Source organism: Panthera tigris, chromosome B3, assembly GCF_018350195.1.
Source record: "Panthera tigris isolate Pti1 chromosome B3, P.tigris_Pti1_mat1.1, whole genome shotgun sequence".
NCBI classification, from domain to species: Eukaryota; Metazoa; Chordata; class Mammalia; order Carnivora; family Felidae; genus Panthera; species Panthera tigris.
The window spans coordinates 61,055,891-61,069,006 of NC_056665.1; the positions used below are offsets into that span (position 1 = coordinate 61,055,891).

General features: G+C 59.6%; 1 protein-coding gene across 1 annotated transcript in view; it reads left to right on the forward strand.

Annotated features, from left to right (window-relative positions):
• Positions 1–13,116, forward strand: part of SPTBN5 (spectrin beta, non-erythrocytic 5) — a 45,326-nt gene that overhangs the window by 30,314 nt on the left and 1,896 nt on the right. Inside the window, 27 exon segments of the mRNA XM_042989223.1 lie at positions 21–135; positions 931–1,044; positions 1,254–1,375; positions 1,640–1,802; positions 2,021–2,209; positions 2,483–2,560; positions 3,190–3,362; positions 4,377–4,467; positions 4,599–4,745; positions 5,367–5,504; positions 5,586–5,842; positions 6,026–6,212; positions 6,468–6,677; positions 7,162–7,358; positions 7,462–7,666; positions 7,959–8,153; positions 9,252–9,407; positions 9,648–9,865; positions 10,030–10,219; positions 10,440–10,616; positions 10,784–10,888; positions 11,224–11,361; positions 11,632–11,700; positions 12,197–12,233; positions 12,236–12,282; positions 12,379–12,470; positions 12,616–12,701. Of these exon segments, the coding sequence (XP_042845157.1) occupies positions 21–135; positions 931–1,044; positions 1,254–1,375; positions 1,640–1,802; positions 2,021–2,209; positions 2,483–2,560; positions 3,190–3,362; positions 4,377–4,467; positions 4,599–4,745; positions 5,367–5,504; positions 5,586–5,842; positions 6,026–6,212; positions 6,468–6,677; positions 7,162–7,358; positions 7,462–7,666; positions 7,959–8,153; positions 9,252–9,407; positions 9,648–9,865; positions 10,030–10,219; positions 10,440–10,616; positions 10,784–10,888; positions 11,224–11,361; positions 11,632–11,700; positions 12,197–12,233; positions 12,236–12,282; positions 12,379–12,470; positions 12,616–12,701 (3,896 nt within the window).

The window sequence follows — 13,116 nt, forward strand, 5'->3', positions numbered from 1 at the left end:
CCTTAAACCCTCCTTGCCAGGTGGAAGATTTTCCATGACAACCTACTCCGGTACCAACGGCAGCTTGAAGGGGCTCTGGAGACACACACATTGTCGGGAAAGCTGGATGACCTCACTGAGTGGATTGGGGAAAAGGTAAGTAGTGAAAGACCACAGCAGCCGCCTGGGGGCACGCTCACCGGGAATCTACATGGGTCTCGCCTTTGGTCTCTCTCTCTTCAGCTTGGGCTACTGGAGGGAGATACTGCTAGGGGTCCGTCACGGTGGGGGTGGGGCTGTGCCAGGGGCTCTCAGGATGTCAACTTTGGGCCCCAGAAGCCCCCATTGCGGGCTCGGAGGCTGGCCCACCTGGCTTCCAGAAACGCTGTGAGTCAAGAGGCCAGAGCGCCACCACCCCCAACGCACCCTTCCCTCTGTTGTCCCTGAGTAAGTGCAAAGCATGCAGGAGGTTTGCCCCGGAGCCCGTCAGCAACCACGGAGAAACGTGGGCTAGATGTTGCCAGAGGTGAAAGTGAGGTTGTGTGCCTCCCGGGAAGTCCCGTGTGGCGCAGATGGTGCCCTGTTCTGGGCATGCAAAGGGCTCTTGCCTTGCTGTCCTTACTCCTGCAGTTCCTGCCATAGCCAGCCAGGCCTGTCCTGTGTGTCCATGCTGTCTGTCCATGCCTAGCTCTCCCCAGAGGAATATGAGTCACAGGAGGCTCCCCCCACAAACAGAGATTACTAGATCAGAAGAAACTCCATCCCCTAGTCTCTCCTGGGAATCTTTCTCCTTCACAGACGGAAGGGGCCTCTGGTCAGTTGAGGGCACTGGGAAGGGAATCAGGCTGGGTACTTGCTTTTCACACAGAAACCCCATGGTCCCGGTGACCCACTGCAGTGAGGGAGGAGCTGGGGCAAAGGCGAAGCCAATAATGCTGCTTTCCTTCCCAGGCCGCCCTGGTCCAGGCCCTGGACTGTGGGAAAGATCCGGAGAGCGTGCAGAGGCTGATACGGAAACACAAGGAGTTGGAGCAGGAAATGGGCCTCATCCAGGCCCAGGTGGAGGTGTGCATCTGGGTATGGAGGTGGGCCCAGGCCCGGGGTGCCTCCTCTGTGGGACCGTGGGTGGGCATATACAGGGCAGGAGGGCTTCGGTACCTGAAAGCCAGCAGAGTGGGTACACCCCCTGTTGGCTGGGGCCCTCCTGCAGCCGGGGCTCCCCTGAGTGCAACCTGCCTCCCTGCCCCAGCCCCTGAGTCTGACTTCCCCCATAGTCCCTAGATTGTGAGGTGGGCCGCCTCTGCCAGAGAAGCCCTGGGGCAGCCCATAGCCTCAGCCACAAGCAGAGGGAGATGACGGACAGTTGGTGGCAGCTCCGGAGTGGGGCCCAGAAGCGGTACAAACCCCCAGGCCTCTTTGTCTCACTGCCCTCACAGACTCAGCCCCTGCAACATCTCAGTCTCTACTCTCCCCGACCCTGGTTTCCCCTGAGCGCCTTCCTCCATCCATTTCGTATAACCGCTGGTATTGTCACTCTATTCGTTCCCAGCCTGTGGGCCCTTCTCTGGCTAAGGGGATTCAGGGATGGAAAGCACGTGTGGGTGTGGGGGGGGAGAGGGGCTCCAAGGCCCCAGGACTAGCAGATGAACCCTGTGGGCAGGAAGGAGTCACTGGATGCCTTGCACCAAGCCCAGAAACTGCAAGCCGTGCTACGGCACTTGCTGGTCTGGGCCCGGAGGCTGCGGGCTGAGATGGATGCCCAAAGCACCCCCCGCAGCCCTGCAGAGGCCCGGCGCATGATAGCAGGGCACTGGGAGCTCAAGGTGAGTGTCAGGATCCTGGGACCTCGCCTCCTCCCCGCCCTTTCCCATATACTCATCCCAACTTTCCCTTGGGTTCTTTCTCCCTCACCTGCCTCTGCCTTTCTCCTCTTCCATCCCACCCAGTCTGCTGTCTTCCCGCCTCTCCCCTCCCCACTGGGCCTCCTCCCTCCCACTCATGGAGCCTCAGCCTCCTGGATCTGAACCTAGTCTTGTTACAGGCCGAGCTGGACTCCCAGAGAGACAGCATCAGCCTGGCCCGAAGCACTGGGCAGCGTCTGCTTGCAGATGGGCACCCATCCACCCCCGACATCCTCCAGGCCCTGGCTGGTTTAGACCAGGAGCTGAACACCCTGGAGAGGGCCTGGCAGGGGCACCAGCACCAGCTGCAGCAGGCCTTGGAGCTCCGGGTAGGCAGCCTCCATCCTGCCCCCACCCCTGGGCTGGGTGCTACCCCCATTGCCTCTGGTCAAAGCCAAACCCAAAAAGGCTGCCATACCGGGGCCTTTTCCCACCACCTAGCAGCCACCACTCAGCTTGCACAGGCAGCTCTTGCCTGCCGTGGACTCATTCTGTTGAACCAGGTTCCTGGTCCCTGGTCTGTCTCCTCTGGGCACAAACAGGTCCACCTGCAGTGATTGGACCCTCTGCTCACTTCCTTTTGCCTTTTCCTTTCTTGACAGCTGGTTCTGAGTTCTATGGAACAGGTGGAAAGTTGGCTCTGCAGCCGGGAGGACTGCCCAGCTAGTGAGGGTCTGGGGGTAGGTGCCGGCAGGAGTGAGGGGGCTTTACAAAAGCAGCGTTAGGGGTCACGTCAACCAGTGCTGTCTAAGCTCCTCAGGCCAAGGAGGGGGTCACTGAAAAGTCTGTTCCCCATGCATGTTTGCAGTTCTTGTGTGCCTGGGACTAGGCCCCACGGGGATGTCATGGGAGCTTAGAGGGTGAGCCTCTGGCCTTAGACCCATTCTTGCCTCCTTCCCGCACTTCTCACCTCTGCCCTCCTCACTTCCTTGTACCGAGGTTTGCTCTTCCAACCTCTGTCCCAATCCCTGTGGCAGGCGAACCTGACTCAGGGGAGACCTCGGAAAACCTGGGGGCTAGCTTGTCCTGCGCTGACCCAATCTTACCGGCAGTGCAGAGGAGGGAGCATTCCTGTTACATGAAAAAGCTCCACCTGCCTGGCAAATTGTGACAGCGGCCCTCATCCCTAGTACCTTCCCTGGCTGAGAATCCCTGTCCTAAAGCCACATCCGGCCTTGGGGAGTTGGAGGGGTGTGTTGGGGCAGAGTGCTCACCGTGTGGGTGAGTGTTTGGTGTAGGTGGGAAAGCAGAGAGCTTGGGATGGGAGGCGCAGCCCTGTGGACAGAATCCACTTCCCTGTTCCCGCCAGGACCCTTCGGCCAACGTGGAGACCCTCCTGTGGAAGCACAAGGTGCTTGAGCGGGGCCTGGAGGCACAGGCTGAAAAGATCAGTGCCCTGGAGGCGGCAGCCCACAGCCTGCAGCGGGGTGGGCACCCAGAGGCACAGAGGGCCCTGGGCCAGTGCCAGGCCCTGCTCCTGAGGTACCTCTGGCTCCGGGCTGTGGGTGGGATAAGCCCCCAGCACTCCTGCCCAGCACAGCATGTGGTCACCCAGGGGAGATAAAAGGGAGTTTTACAAAGAAGGGTGAACTGGGAAACCAGAGAATTGCCACATGAAATGGCAGGACCAGAGCACAGTGGTTAGGCGTTGGCCTTGCAGGGCCGGGTAGTCCCAAGCTCCTGTGTGTTGCCCACTCATGGTGGGGCTGGGGCAGATTCCTCACTGAGTCCCGGGTCTACAAGGAGGGGGTAACAGTACCTGCCTCTGAGGGTTGTGGTGAGGACTGAGAAGGCACCCCTGATACCTGAGCACGGCACCTGCCACTCAGGCAGGTTGGCAGATTTCTGGTGTTCATTTAAATGAAGCTGGGCGGCGGGCAGGGCGTCTGGTGGCTCAGTCGGTTAAGCGTCCGACTTCGGCTCCGGTCATGATCTCACAGTTGGTGAGTTTGAGCCCCATGTCAGACTGTGTGCTGACAGCTCAGAGCCTGGAGCCTGCTTCGGATTCGGTGTCATCCTCTCTGTCCCTCCCCCACTCACACTCTGTCTTTGTGTGTCTCTCTCTTTCTCTCTCTCAAAAAAAAAAAAAAAAAAGCGAAGCTGGCACAGTTTGAGACACAGGCTCTGCCTTTTTTTCCTCATAAAAGCCCATCTGGTTCCTCTACCTCATCCAGCTTCTCAGACTTTTAGATCAAGAAAGATTGGCCCAAAGCCAATGATCTCATTTTAACTTAATTCCTTAAAACCCTGTCTTCAAATGCAGTCAGTTTGTGAGGTACCGGGAATTGGGACTTGAACATAAGAATGTGGGAGACGCGGTTCAGCCCCTAACAGACACTAGTGAAGACGGAAGTAGAATGGCTCTCCATTTCAAAGGAGACCCCGGCCTCAGGGTGTATTGATACATAAGAAGGGCTGTCACAGGCTGGAAAGGCACGCACACACCCCAGCCCCAATGAGGGGACCTGAGGACCCACGAGACCCTCCTCCTGGCAGGAAAGAGGCACTCATAGAGCGAGCCGCGAGCCGTCGCCGCCAGCTGGAGGAGCTCGGGCAGCTGCAGACATTCCTGCAGGACTCCTTGGAGGTTGGCCTGGGGTTGGGGTGTGGGTCGTGGTTGTGGGGGGGAAGGAGCTGCCCCGGGGAGAGGGCAAGCCCAGAGGGTTGGGCCAAGGGGAGAGCCTGAGGCAGCCGAGCCTGGTCCTCTTATGTGTCCAGGTGGCCACGTGGCTGAGGGAGAAGGACTCGGTGGCCCTGGACGAGGGCTGGAGGAACCCAGCTCTGCTGCAGACACAGCTGTGGAAGCAGAAGAGTCTCCAGGCCGAGCTAGACGCAAGTGTCCACCACCAACAAAGGCTGCAGGTGGTGAGGCCCTGGGGGTCATGGGACGGTCTTGCAGGCCAGAGCACAGGGCGACCCCACAGAGCCCCGGCAGTGGCTCTGAACCATAGTAATGGATGGCCGACCTTCACTGAGTGCATTCTGTATACAACCACCATGCTAAGCACCAAAATGTAGCGAGAAGCAGAAGCTTTCCTGGGGCACCCTCTCCAAAAATAGTGCCTTTTCAAGATTTTTAAAGATGACGTTTTGATGGGATAGTTTTTAAAGCTCTCTGGGAAAGACATCAGGGGATAGAGAAAGGCACAGCTAGCAGTCCTGTGGGTAAACGAGTCAAAGTGTAGCACCTTTTCCATTTACCGTCTCCCACCTAGAGAGAGCAGGTCCTGACCCCAGGCTGGCTCCCTGTCGTGTTAAGCATCCTGTTAAGAATTTTTAATATTTTAAACAAAATATTTAAACAGAACAACCAGTGTCATCCCCATCATATGGATAAGGAACATGAGCTCAGAGAGGTTACAGAACTTGCCCAAGATCGCACAGCTAGCGCACAGACCGTAGCCCTGAGGCTGGCGGTGGAAGCCAGCACAAGTCCCGGGGCACCGGCAGTGCTGGGTCCATGAGGTGTGCCCTGTGTTGCTATAGGAGGGGCAGAGGCTGCTGCAGGAGGGCCACCCAGCCTCAGAGACCATCCGGGAACGGCTCCAGGAGCTGGGAGAGCTCTGGGACAGGCTGCAGGCCAACAGCCGGAGGAAGGCGGCCACACTTCAGGAAGCTTGCGAGGTGGGCCCTGTGAACCATGGTGTGCGTGGGGGGGGGGCGCTAGGCCTCTCCCTCTTGTGCCCACCTCGCACTCTGCCCCAGGCCCTGCGTCTCCGGCGGAGTGTGGAAGGACTAGAGAGCTGGCTGGAGCCTGTGGAGGTCACGCTGAGAGCCCCCATCCTAGGCTGGGACCAGCCCGGGTTGGACGAGCTCTTGGGGACTCAGGGCGGGCTGGAGGCGGCAGTAGACAGGCAGGCCGGGCAGGTGCAGCTGCTGCTGGGCCAGGCTCAGGTCTTGACGCGGGAAGGCCACTGCCTCGCCCCAGATCTGGAAGACCGGGCCCAGAAGCTGCTGCGGAGGTAGGTCCGGGCACATGCATCCTCCTCCCCCCCCTTCCTCCCTACCCTCCAGCTGCTCTCCTCCGGGCTTCCCCCCAACCCCACACTGAGGGGCACGGAGTGGGTGAGCTCTGGGCCACAGTCTGATGCTGACACTGATGACCGTGGCCCCTACCTGCCCTGGCCCCGCCTCCACTGCTGCAGGTTTGAGAGCCTTCAGGAGCCCCTGCGGGAGCGCAGAGAGGCCCTGGAGGCTCGGAGCCGCCTCTCCCAGTTCTTCAGGGATGCTGACGAAGAGATGGCATGGGTGCAGGAGAGGCTGCCTCTGGCCGCCACCCAGGACTGCGGGCAGAGCCTGAGCGCCGTGCGGCACCTGCAAGAGAAGCACCAGGTGTGGGAACCATCCCCCCCCAGAGCAGGGAGGGGCTGCCCTCAGATTGAGCACATGACTCAGCCAGCCAGTGGTGCTTGGAGCTCTGTGCCTCTGGTGGGGCTTTGGGGGTACCCTAGGTTCTTTGTTGGCCATATGGTCAGGGAACAATTTGGGGGCGAGTCTGTGGGAGACTGTGAGGCTTCTAGCACAACTCTGGGGCCCCCTGAGGAGCGTCCAGTAGCATCGTGGTCATGTTTTCCTCCGCCTCCACAGAACCTGGAGAGTGAGATCAGCAGCCACGAGGCCCTGACTCAGGCCGTGGTGGACGCAGGACACAAGCTAGTGCGGGCTGGGCACTCGGCCTGTGATGTGGCTGTCCGGGTACAGCAGCTGGAGAATGCCATGGGCTCCCTGCGGGCACAGGTGATGCAGAGGCGGCTGCTGCTACAGCAGGCTCAGGAGGCCCAGCAGTTCCTGACGGAGGTGAGGGGCTGATGTGAGATGCAAAAGGGCAGGGCCTGGGCATGAGGACACCCGGAGTGTACACAGGCCTGGAAGGTAACCCCCACGTGGGGGTCCAGGCTCTCTGTGCATCTTCACTTACCTGCACTAAGTGGTCCCCTGCCCCCAAGCTGTCGATGCTGCATGTTATCCGGAACACAGGCCCCTCCCTGGGTTCGGTTTTAGTGCATGTGCCATTTCTTCTAAACCAATGACTCTCAGCCATTGCTCTGTATCAGAGTGACCTGGAATCTGTAAGAAATGCCGGTTGATACTCAGGTTCCATTCCAGATCAAACCAGAAATCTTTAGGGTTGAGAGCCAGGCACAGAGAGTGTAAAAGCTCTCAGGTAATTCCAGGGTGCAGCCAGGGTGAGAACCCCTGCTCTGAATGTCGAGACCATGAGCTTCAAGCTGGGAGCCCTGGAGGCCAGCACCCAGGGAACACCTCCTCTGTGCCACACCAGCTCCAGGAGGCAGAATCCTGGCTGGAAGAGCAGGGCCGTGTCCTGGACATCGAGGATGTGGGCCAGAGTGCCGAGGCCACGCGCACCTTTCTGCGGCAGCTGGAGGCCACCACGAGGGACCTAGAGGGGTTCAGCGTGCGAATTGAGAGGCTACAGCAGACAGCAGCTCTCCTTGAGAGCAGACAGAACCCAGAAAGGTGGGTGGGAGCCGGGCCCACCTAGGGCGGTGCAGGGAGGGTGCTCCCTACAGAGGGACGTGAGGGAAGAAGGGCTCCAGCTGGGTTGTCCTTGTTGCCACAGCCCCAGGGTGCTGGCCCGGATGCGGGCGGCGAGGGAGGCCCATTCGGGGCTGCTGCAGAGGGCGGAAGGCAGGCGGCAGGGTCTGCAGGAGCAGCTACAGCTCCACCAGCTGGAACGGGAGGCCCTGCTCCTCGACGCCTGGCTGGTCAGCAAGGTGGCCACTGCTGAGTCCCAGGACCACGGGCAGGACCTGGAGGCTGCCAAGGCGAGTCACTCATGAGCAAACGTGGGAAGAGTGGATTGAGCCTGCTGAGCAAGGGCAAAGAAAGTGTGCACTTGGGTGAGAGGAAGGCGAAAGGGTAAGCTGAGGGGAAGTAGGGAGTCTCCGGGCTCTGGGAGGATCCCTATAGAACTAGAGCCAGAGCCCAGGGACTTGAGCCACTGCCTCAGTCGGTACTGATGAGGGACCTGGCAGGTACCGCCAAGCCCTTCATGAGGTTCAAGTGCTCCTGGACACCACCTCCAGAGTGACCCTCCCTGGCACTGTATTCTCACAGGTGCAGGAAGAGAAGTTTGATGCTTTCAGAAAGGAAGTTCAGAGCCTGGGCCAGGCCAAGGTGCAGGCCCTGAGGGAGCTGGCAGGCTCCCTGGAGCGGACAGCACGCAGGCACAAGCCCCAGATTCAAGCCCAGAGGAGTCGCATCGAGGCGACTTGGGAGAGGCTGGACAGGGCAATGAAAGCCCGCACACAGGTGAGTGCACCGAGTGCACAGATATTCCTGTCCCTTTTGCCTGAGCCAGGGACAAGCAGGCCCGCCCAGGGGTGTGTGTGTGTGTGTGTGTGTGTGTGTGTGTGTGTGTGTGTGTGTGTAGAGGGAGGTAGTTGCCTCTAACTCCCAACACTAAGCAGACGGGAAGTCTCAAAATCTTGCACCTCCACGGCACCCCAGCCCTCTCCACCAGTTTGGTTTCCTGCTGGTGCAGTTCACACCTCCAGGGAGAAACAGAACGCGGGTGTGGCCGGCTTCAGATCCCCTCAAAGCCTCCCTAAACACAGGCTTCAGGCTTTAAGATACATCCCACGTTGATCTCTCCTTAACCACTGGCACTTAGCTGGCTCCTTCGACACGCTCCCTCGCTCTCCTAACCTACGTGCCCCGTGTGATGGCTTCACTGTTGTTTCCACAACCAGGGTCAGCCACAGCTGCTTCTGTGAAAGCAGCCTGCCCCCCGAGCCCCCGACAGCCTCGGCAGCCTCCTGAGCTGACCCTCTCCTCCTAGCCAGCCACTCCCTGAAAACCAAACTCCTCCCTCCTCCCCCGTGGATGGACCCGTTCCCCCCCCTGCTTCAGAGGCTCCATTTCTGCCTTTCTGGTGATTTGTACACCGAAGACCCTCTTGTCACAGAATGCCCCCTGAGGCCCTGCCACGTCATCAGTAATATCATACATTCATTGAGCACCTGCCACATTGAGGACGTTTTCTGTACCTGGTGGTCATGAGTGAATCACCAAGCCCACGGTCCTTGTTAGTTAGTTATGTATTTACTTACTTACTTATTTTGAGAGAGACAGAGCCAGTGTGAGCAGGAGAGGAGCAGAGAGCAAGGGAGAGATGGTGTCCCAAGCAGGCTCTTCAATGTCAGCACGGAGCCCAACATGGGCTCAAACCCTTGAACCATGAGATCATGACCTGAGCCAAAACCAAGAGTTAGACACTGAACCAACTGAACGACCCCGGCACCCTGATCCTTCTTATTTAAAAGGATGTGGCCCACAAGGCCATGTCTCCAGCAAGAAAAGGTCCTAGGAATGAGCTCAACTCACAGCAGGCCCTCTTTCCTCTCCCAGAGCCTGGCTACAGCCTGTGAAGTTCTTGGCTTTGAGCAGGAAGTGGCCCAGCTCCAGGGCTGGATGCAGGAGAAGGTCGCCCTGATGGCGAGAGACATCTGTGGCCACAATCTGTCATCGGTGCAGACCTTACAGCAACAGCACAGGTGCCTGGAGGTGAGGGCCCGTGCCCGTTGTCTGCCCCTCAGAGCCCCTCCCTGCAAGCGGTGGGTAAGGAGCCCTCAGAGGGGAGAAGGGAAGGCCCTCCCAGCCGGGAGGTGCTTGCCCAGGTGGTGGAACAGAATGGAGTTGGCCTGGGAGAGTCCAGGAAGCAGATCAGGACTCCTCAGAGAGGACCAAATGAAGAGCATGTATCAGGCTGCCAGGGTGAGGCCTGATCATGCGTTCTGGTGGCAGAGGGAGCTGGCAGCTATGGAGAAGGAGGTCGCCCGGATGCGGATGGAGGCCTGCAGACTGGGCCAGCTACACCCTGTGGCTCGGGTGGGCCTGTCTGAGCAGTTGGCCAAGATGGAAGATGCCTGGGCCACCCTGGACGTGAAGGCCCAGGAGCAGGGTCAGCAGCTGGAGCAGGCCGCCCAGGGCCATGCCTTCCTCGGCCGCTGTAGGGAACTGCTGTAAGCGGCACCCTGCCCTGCTGTTGGCTCAGCTCTGCCCTGCGGGGTGGGGGTCACCCCAGCTCTTCAGGGAGCTGGACTCCCCTGTCCCGTGCCCAGCTCCTGCCCTGCTTCCTGAGGTTTCCCTCCCAGCCCTGACAGCAGCTTTGTCTCCCTACCCCCAGAGCATGGGCTCAGGAGAAGCAGGTTCTGGCTTCATCACTGGAGCTGGCTGGGGACCTGGTGGGGGCCGAGCAGCTCTTGGTGCAGCAGGAAGAGCTGGGGCAAGAAATCAAGGAATATTGCCTTCGGGCCCAGGACGTACGGCAGGAAGGACAGCAGCTGGTGGACAGTGGGCACTTCATGTCCCCCGAGGTATGAGCACAAAGGTGGGCCAGAGGTTGAGCTGGGGAGGGAGTCCAACCACCCAAGGAACCCCTAGCAGGAATGGAAACCCTCAGGAAGAGAAGGCAGGCAAAGGAGGCAGAGACGGGGAGGGTCTGGGCCTTTCCTGGACCTGTGTGCTGGGCACCAGCCCCGCCGTGCCTCAGGGCTTCTGCTCCAGCGTCTGGCCCACAGCGCCGCTTCCCACCAGGTGACAGGGTGTCTGCAGGAGCTGGAAGGGCAGCTGCAAGCACTGGCGGAGGCCTGCGCCCTACGCCAGGAGCGCTGCAAGGAGAGCTGGGGCCTGCAGAAGCTGCGGCAGGAGCTGGACCAGGCCGAGGCCTGGCTGGCCTCCCGGGAGGGCCTGCTGCTGGACCCCAACTGCGGGGTGAGCCAAGGCCCCACCATTGACCGGCTACGCGATGGCAGCTGTGGCCAAGGGCAGGTCCTAGTCCTCCTCTGCTCCCTGAACAGCCACGCCAGGCTGTGGACGGGGAGGGTGCGGCTCTTGGTGCCCCTTGGAGCCGGGCCTCACCCTGACCTACTTCTCCCCAGCACTCGGTGGCCGATGTGGAGCTGCTGCTCCATGGACACCATGACTTAGAAAAGTCACTGGCAGCCCAGCAAGAGAAGTTTGCCCAACTGCAGAGGGAGACAGGGGTGAGTGGAGGCTGGGGTGAGAGTACACTGGGATCTAGGGACCTGAGGGCTGGGGGTGGGAGCATCCTGGTCTCAGCCTGAGAGTCGGGACCTCCCCAATGAACGGAGCCCACATATCTGACCCCCCAGGAAAACCTGTTCTTTGCCTAGCCAGCTGCAGGGTCCTGTCACCTCCGTGTCCTGGTGGGTTAGAGCCCCACCATGGACCAGGATGACAGGGAAGTCTCCTGAGCTGACGCAGGAAGAGAAGCCTAATGAGGAGATAGGGACTCTCCAGGTGGGAGGGATCCGGGGCGGCAGAGGCTGATCTGGCTCACCTTACTCCCCTTTCCAAGGTGGAACAGAAGCTGCTGCAGCAGGGGACAGGGCTGAAACCCGGGAGTGCTGGCCACCAGTTTACCTCCCTCCAGCATAGGCCTCTTGGAAGCTGGGGGCCATTACAGTTGGCTGAGACAAGGGACCTGCAGCCAGGTGTCCCCATTGGGTCACACACACCCTTGGCCACCACTCTCTTCCTGGAACGTGCAGCCAGGCAGCAGGAGCCCAGTGGGGCTGGGGCTGTAGGGGTAAGGCCCACACCCCACAGCCAGCGCTGAGGCCCTGGGTGCTGGGGACACTGGGCAGAGGAACCGAGATTCCCCAGGAATGAAGTGGTCAAAAAGGGGTAGATTCCTAGCCCACCTTCCAGAGGGGTCCTGTCCTCTGTTGCTGGATGTTTCCTGGGCCCCTTCTTGAACTTTCAGGATGCAAAGGGTGCCCCCACCATGGAAGGATTTTTGGAGCTCAAGCAGCAATGGCCTGCAGAGAGGCAGGTCAGTACCAGGAGATTCCTTCTCCAGGCAGCTCTCCTCCACAGAACCACTTGGGCTTCAAGGGGCCATCAAGGCCTGGCACCCTGGCCCCACACCCCTGAGTCTTAAGACCGTTTCATTCTTTTTCCTTTATATATTTTATTGAGCAATTTGTACACCCAATGTGGGGCTTGAACTCACAACCCCAAGATCAAGAGTCACATGCTGTACCCACTGAGCCAGCCAGATGCCCCAAGATAGTTTCATTCTTAAGACACCTCATAGCTTCTGCCGACCCCCCCCCCCCACCAGGTGGGGAGCGAGTCCCTCTTCCTCCTCTTCCTGGTTTCCCTACATGTCATTCCCTGGCTCCCTCTTCCCCATGGACACCTTGGACCAGTCCAGGACTTTGCTTGGGAGCCTCTGGAGATACACAGTCAGGCTTTGATAAGGCCAGGCTGCAGCCTCCCCTCCATGCTCGGCTGATGTCACCTCACCCACCCCCTTCTCTCCACAGCCCAGCTCAAGCCCCTGGGATTGCTGCTGTGGGACCCTGGGGGCAGTTCCCTGAGCCTCTTCTGGGATAAGAAGACTGCAGCAGAAGTACTGGGCAGTGGAATACAGGCGAGGCAGAAGACAGAGAGGCCCATGGAGAAGAGTGGACATGGCCATTGTGACCCCTCTCGCCTCTCTTCTCAGAACATGGCCCCCGTGGACACCCTTGATCTCACAGGAGCCCAGTGTGAGAGGCTGAGGTACTGGAGTGGCATGAAATATGCTTTCTCCATAAGGTGAGGGCCACATGGAGAGACAGACAATGGCCCCAAGACATCCTGACCCAGCAGGCACAGCCTCACAAGAGCAGCCAAGAGGCTCGAGGTAGGGGGTCCCCCCCATGGGAGGCAGAGTTTTGACCCATGGCTCTCTGCCCAGCAGGCTGAGCAGTGGGGTGGAGATCCCGTATGCAGCACCATCAGAACAGCATGCCTGGAGCTGGCATCGAGCCCTGAGTGGCACGGCAGGTAGGCACCAGGGCAAGCCTGGGGTGGGACTTGGGGCACAGATTCCCTGGACCCCAGGCTGTGGTTTCCTACATCCTCTCAGGCTATAGAGGTACCATCCTCTCTACAGCCTGAGAGGTAAGTGGGACCTTGAGAAAAGATACTAGGAATTTAAGGCCCAGAAAGGGTAAACAACTTGCCCAAGATCACACAGCTAATTTGTAGTAGAAGTAGGGCCATGTTTGACCTGTTGGCTGCCGCCTGGTCCTATCCCACCCCCTTTGTGGAGTGTGCCTCTCTGACACCCAAGTGTTCCTAGGCTTGTTGTGCGACCCTGGGACCTTCTCGAACCTTTGAGTCCTCAAATAGCTCTGAATGTTCTGCCCTTGGGGTATCTACGGACAACAGCCAAACCCACTTCTATCACAAGGGATGC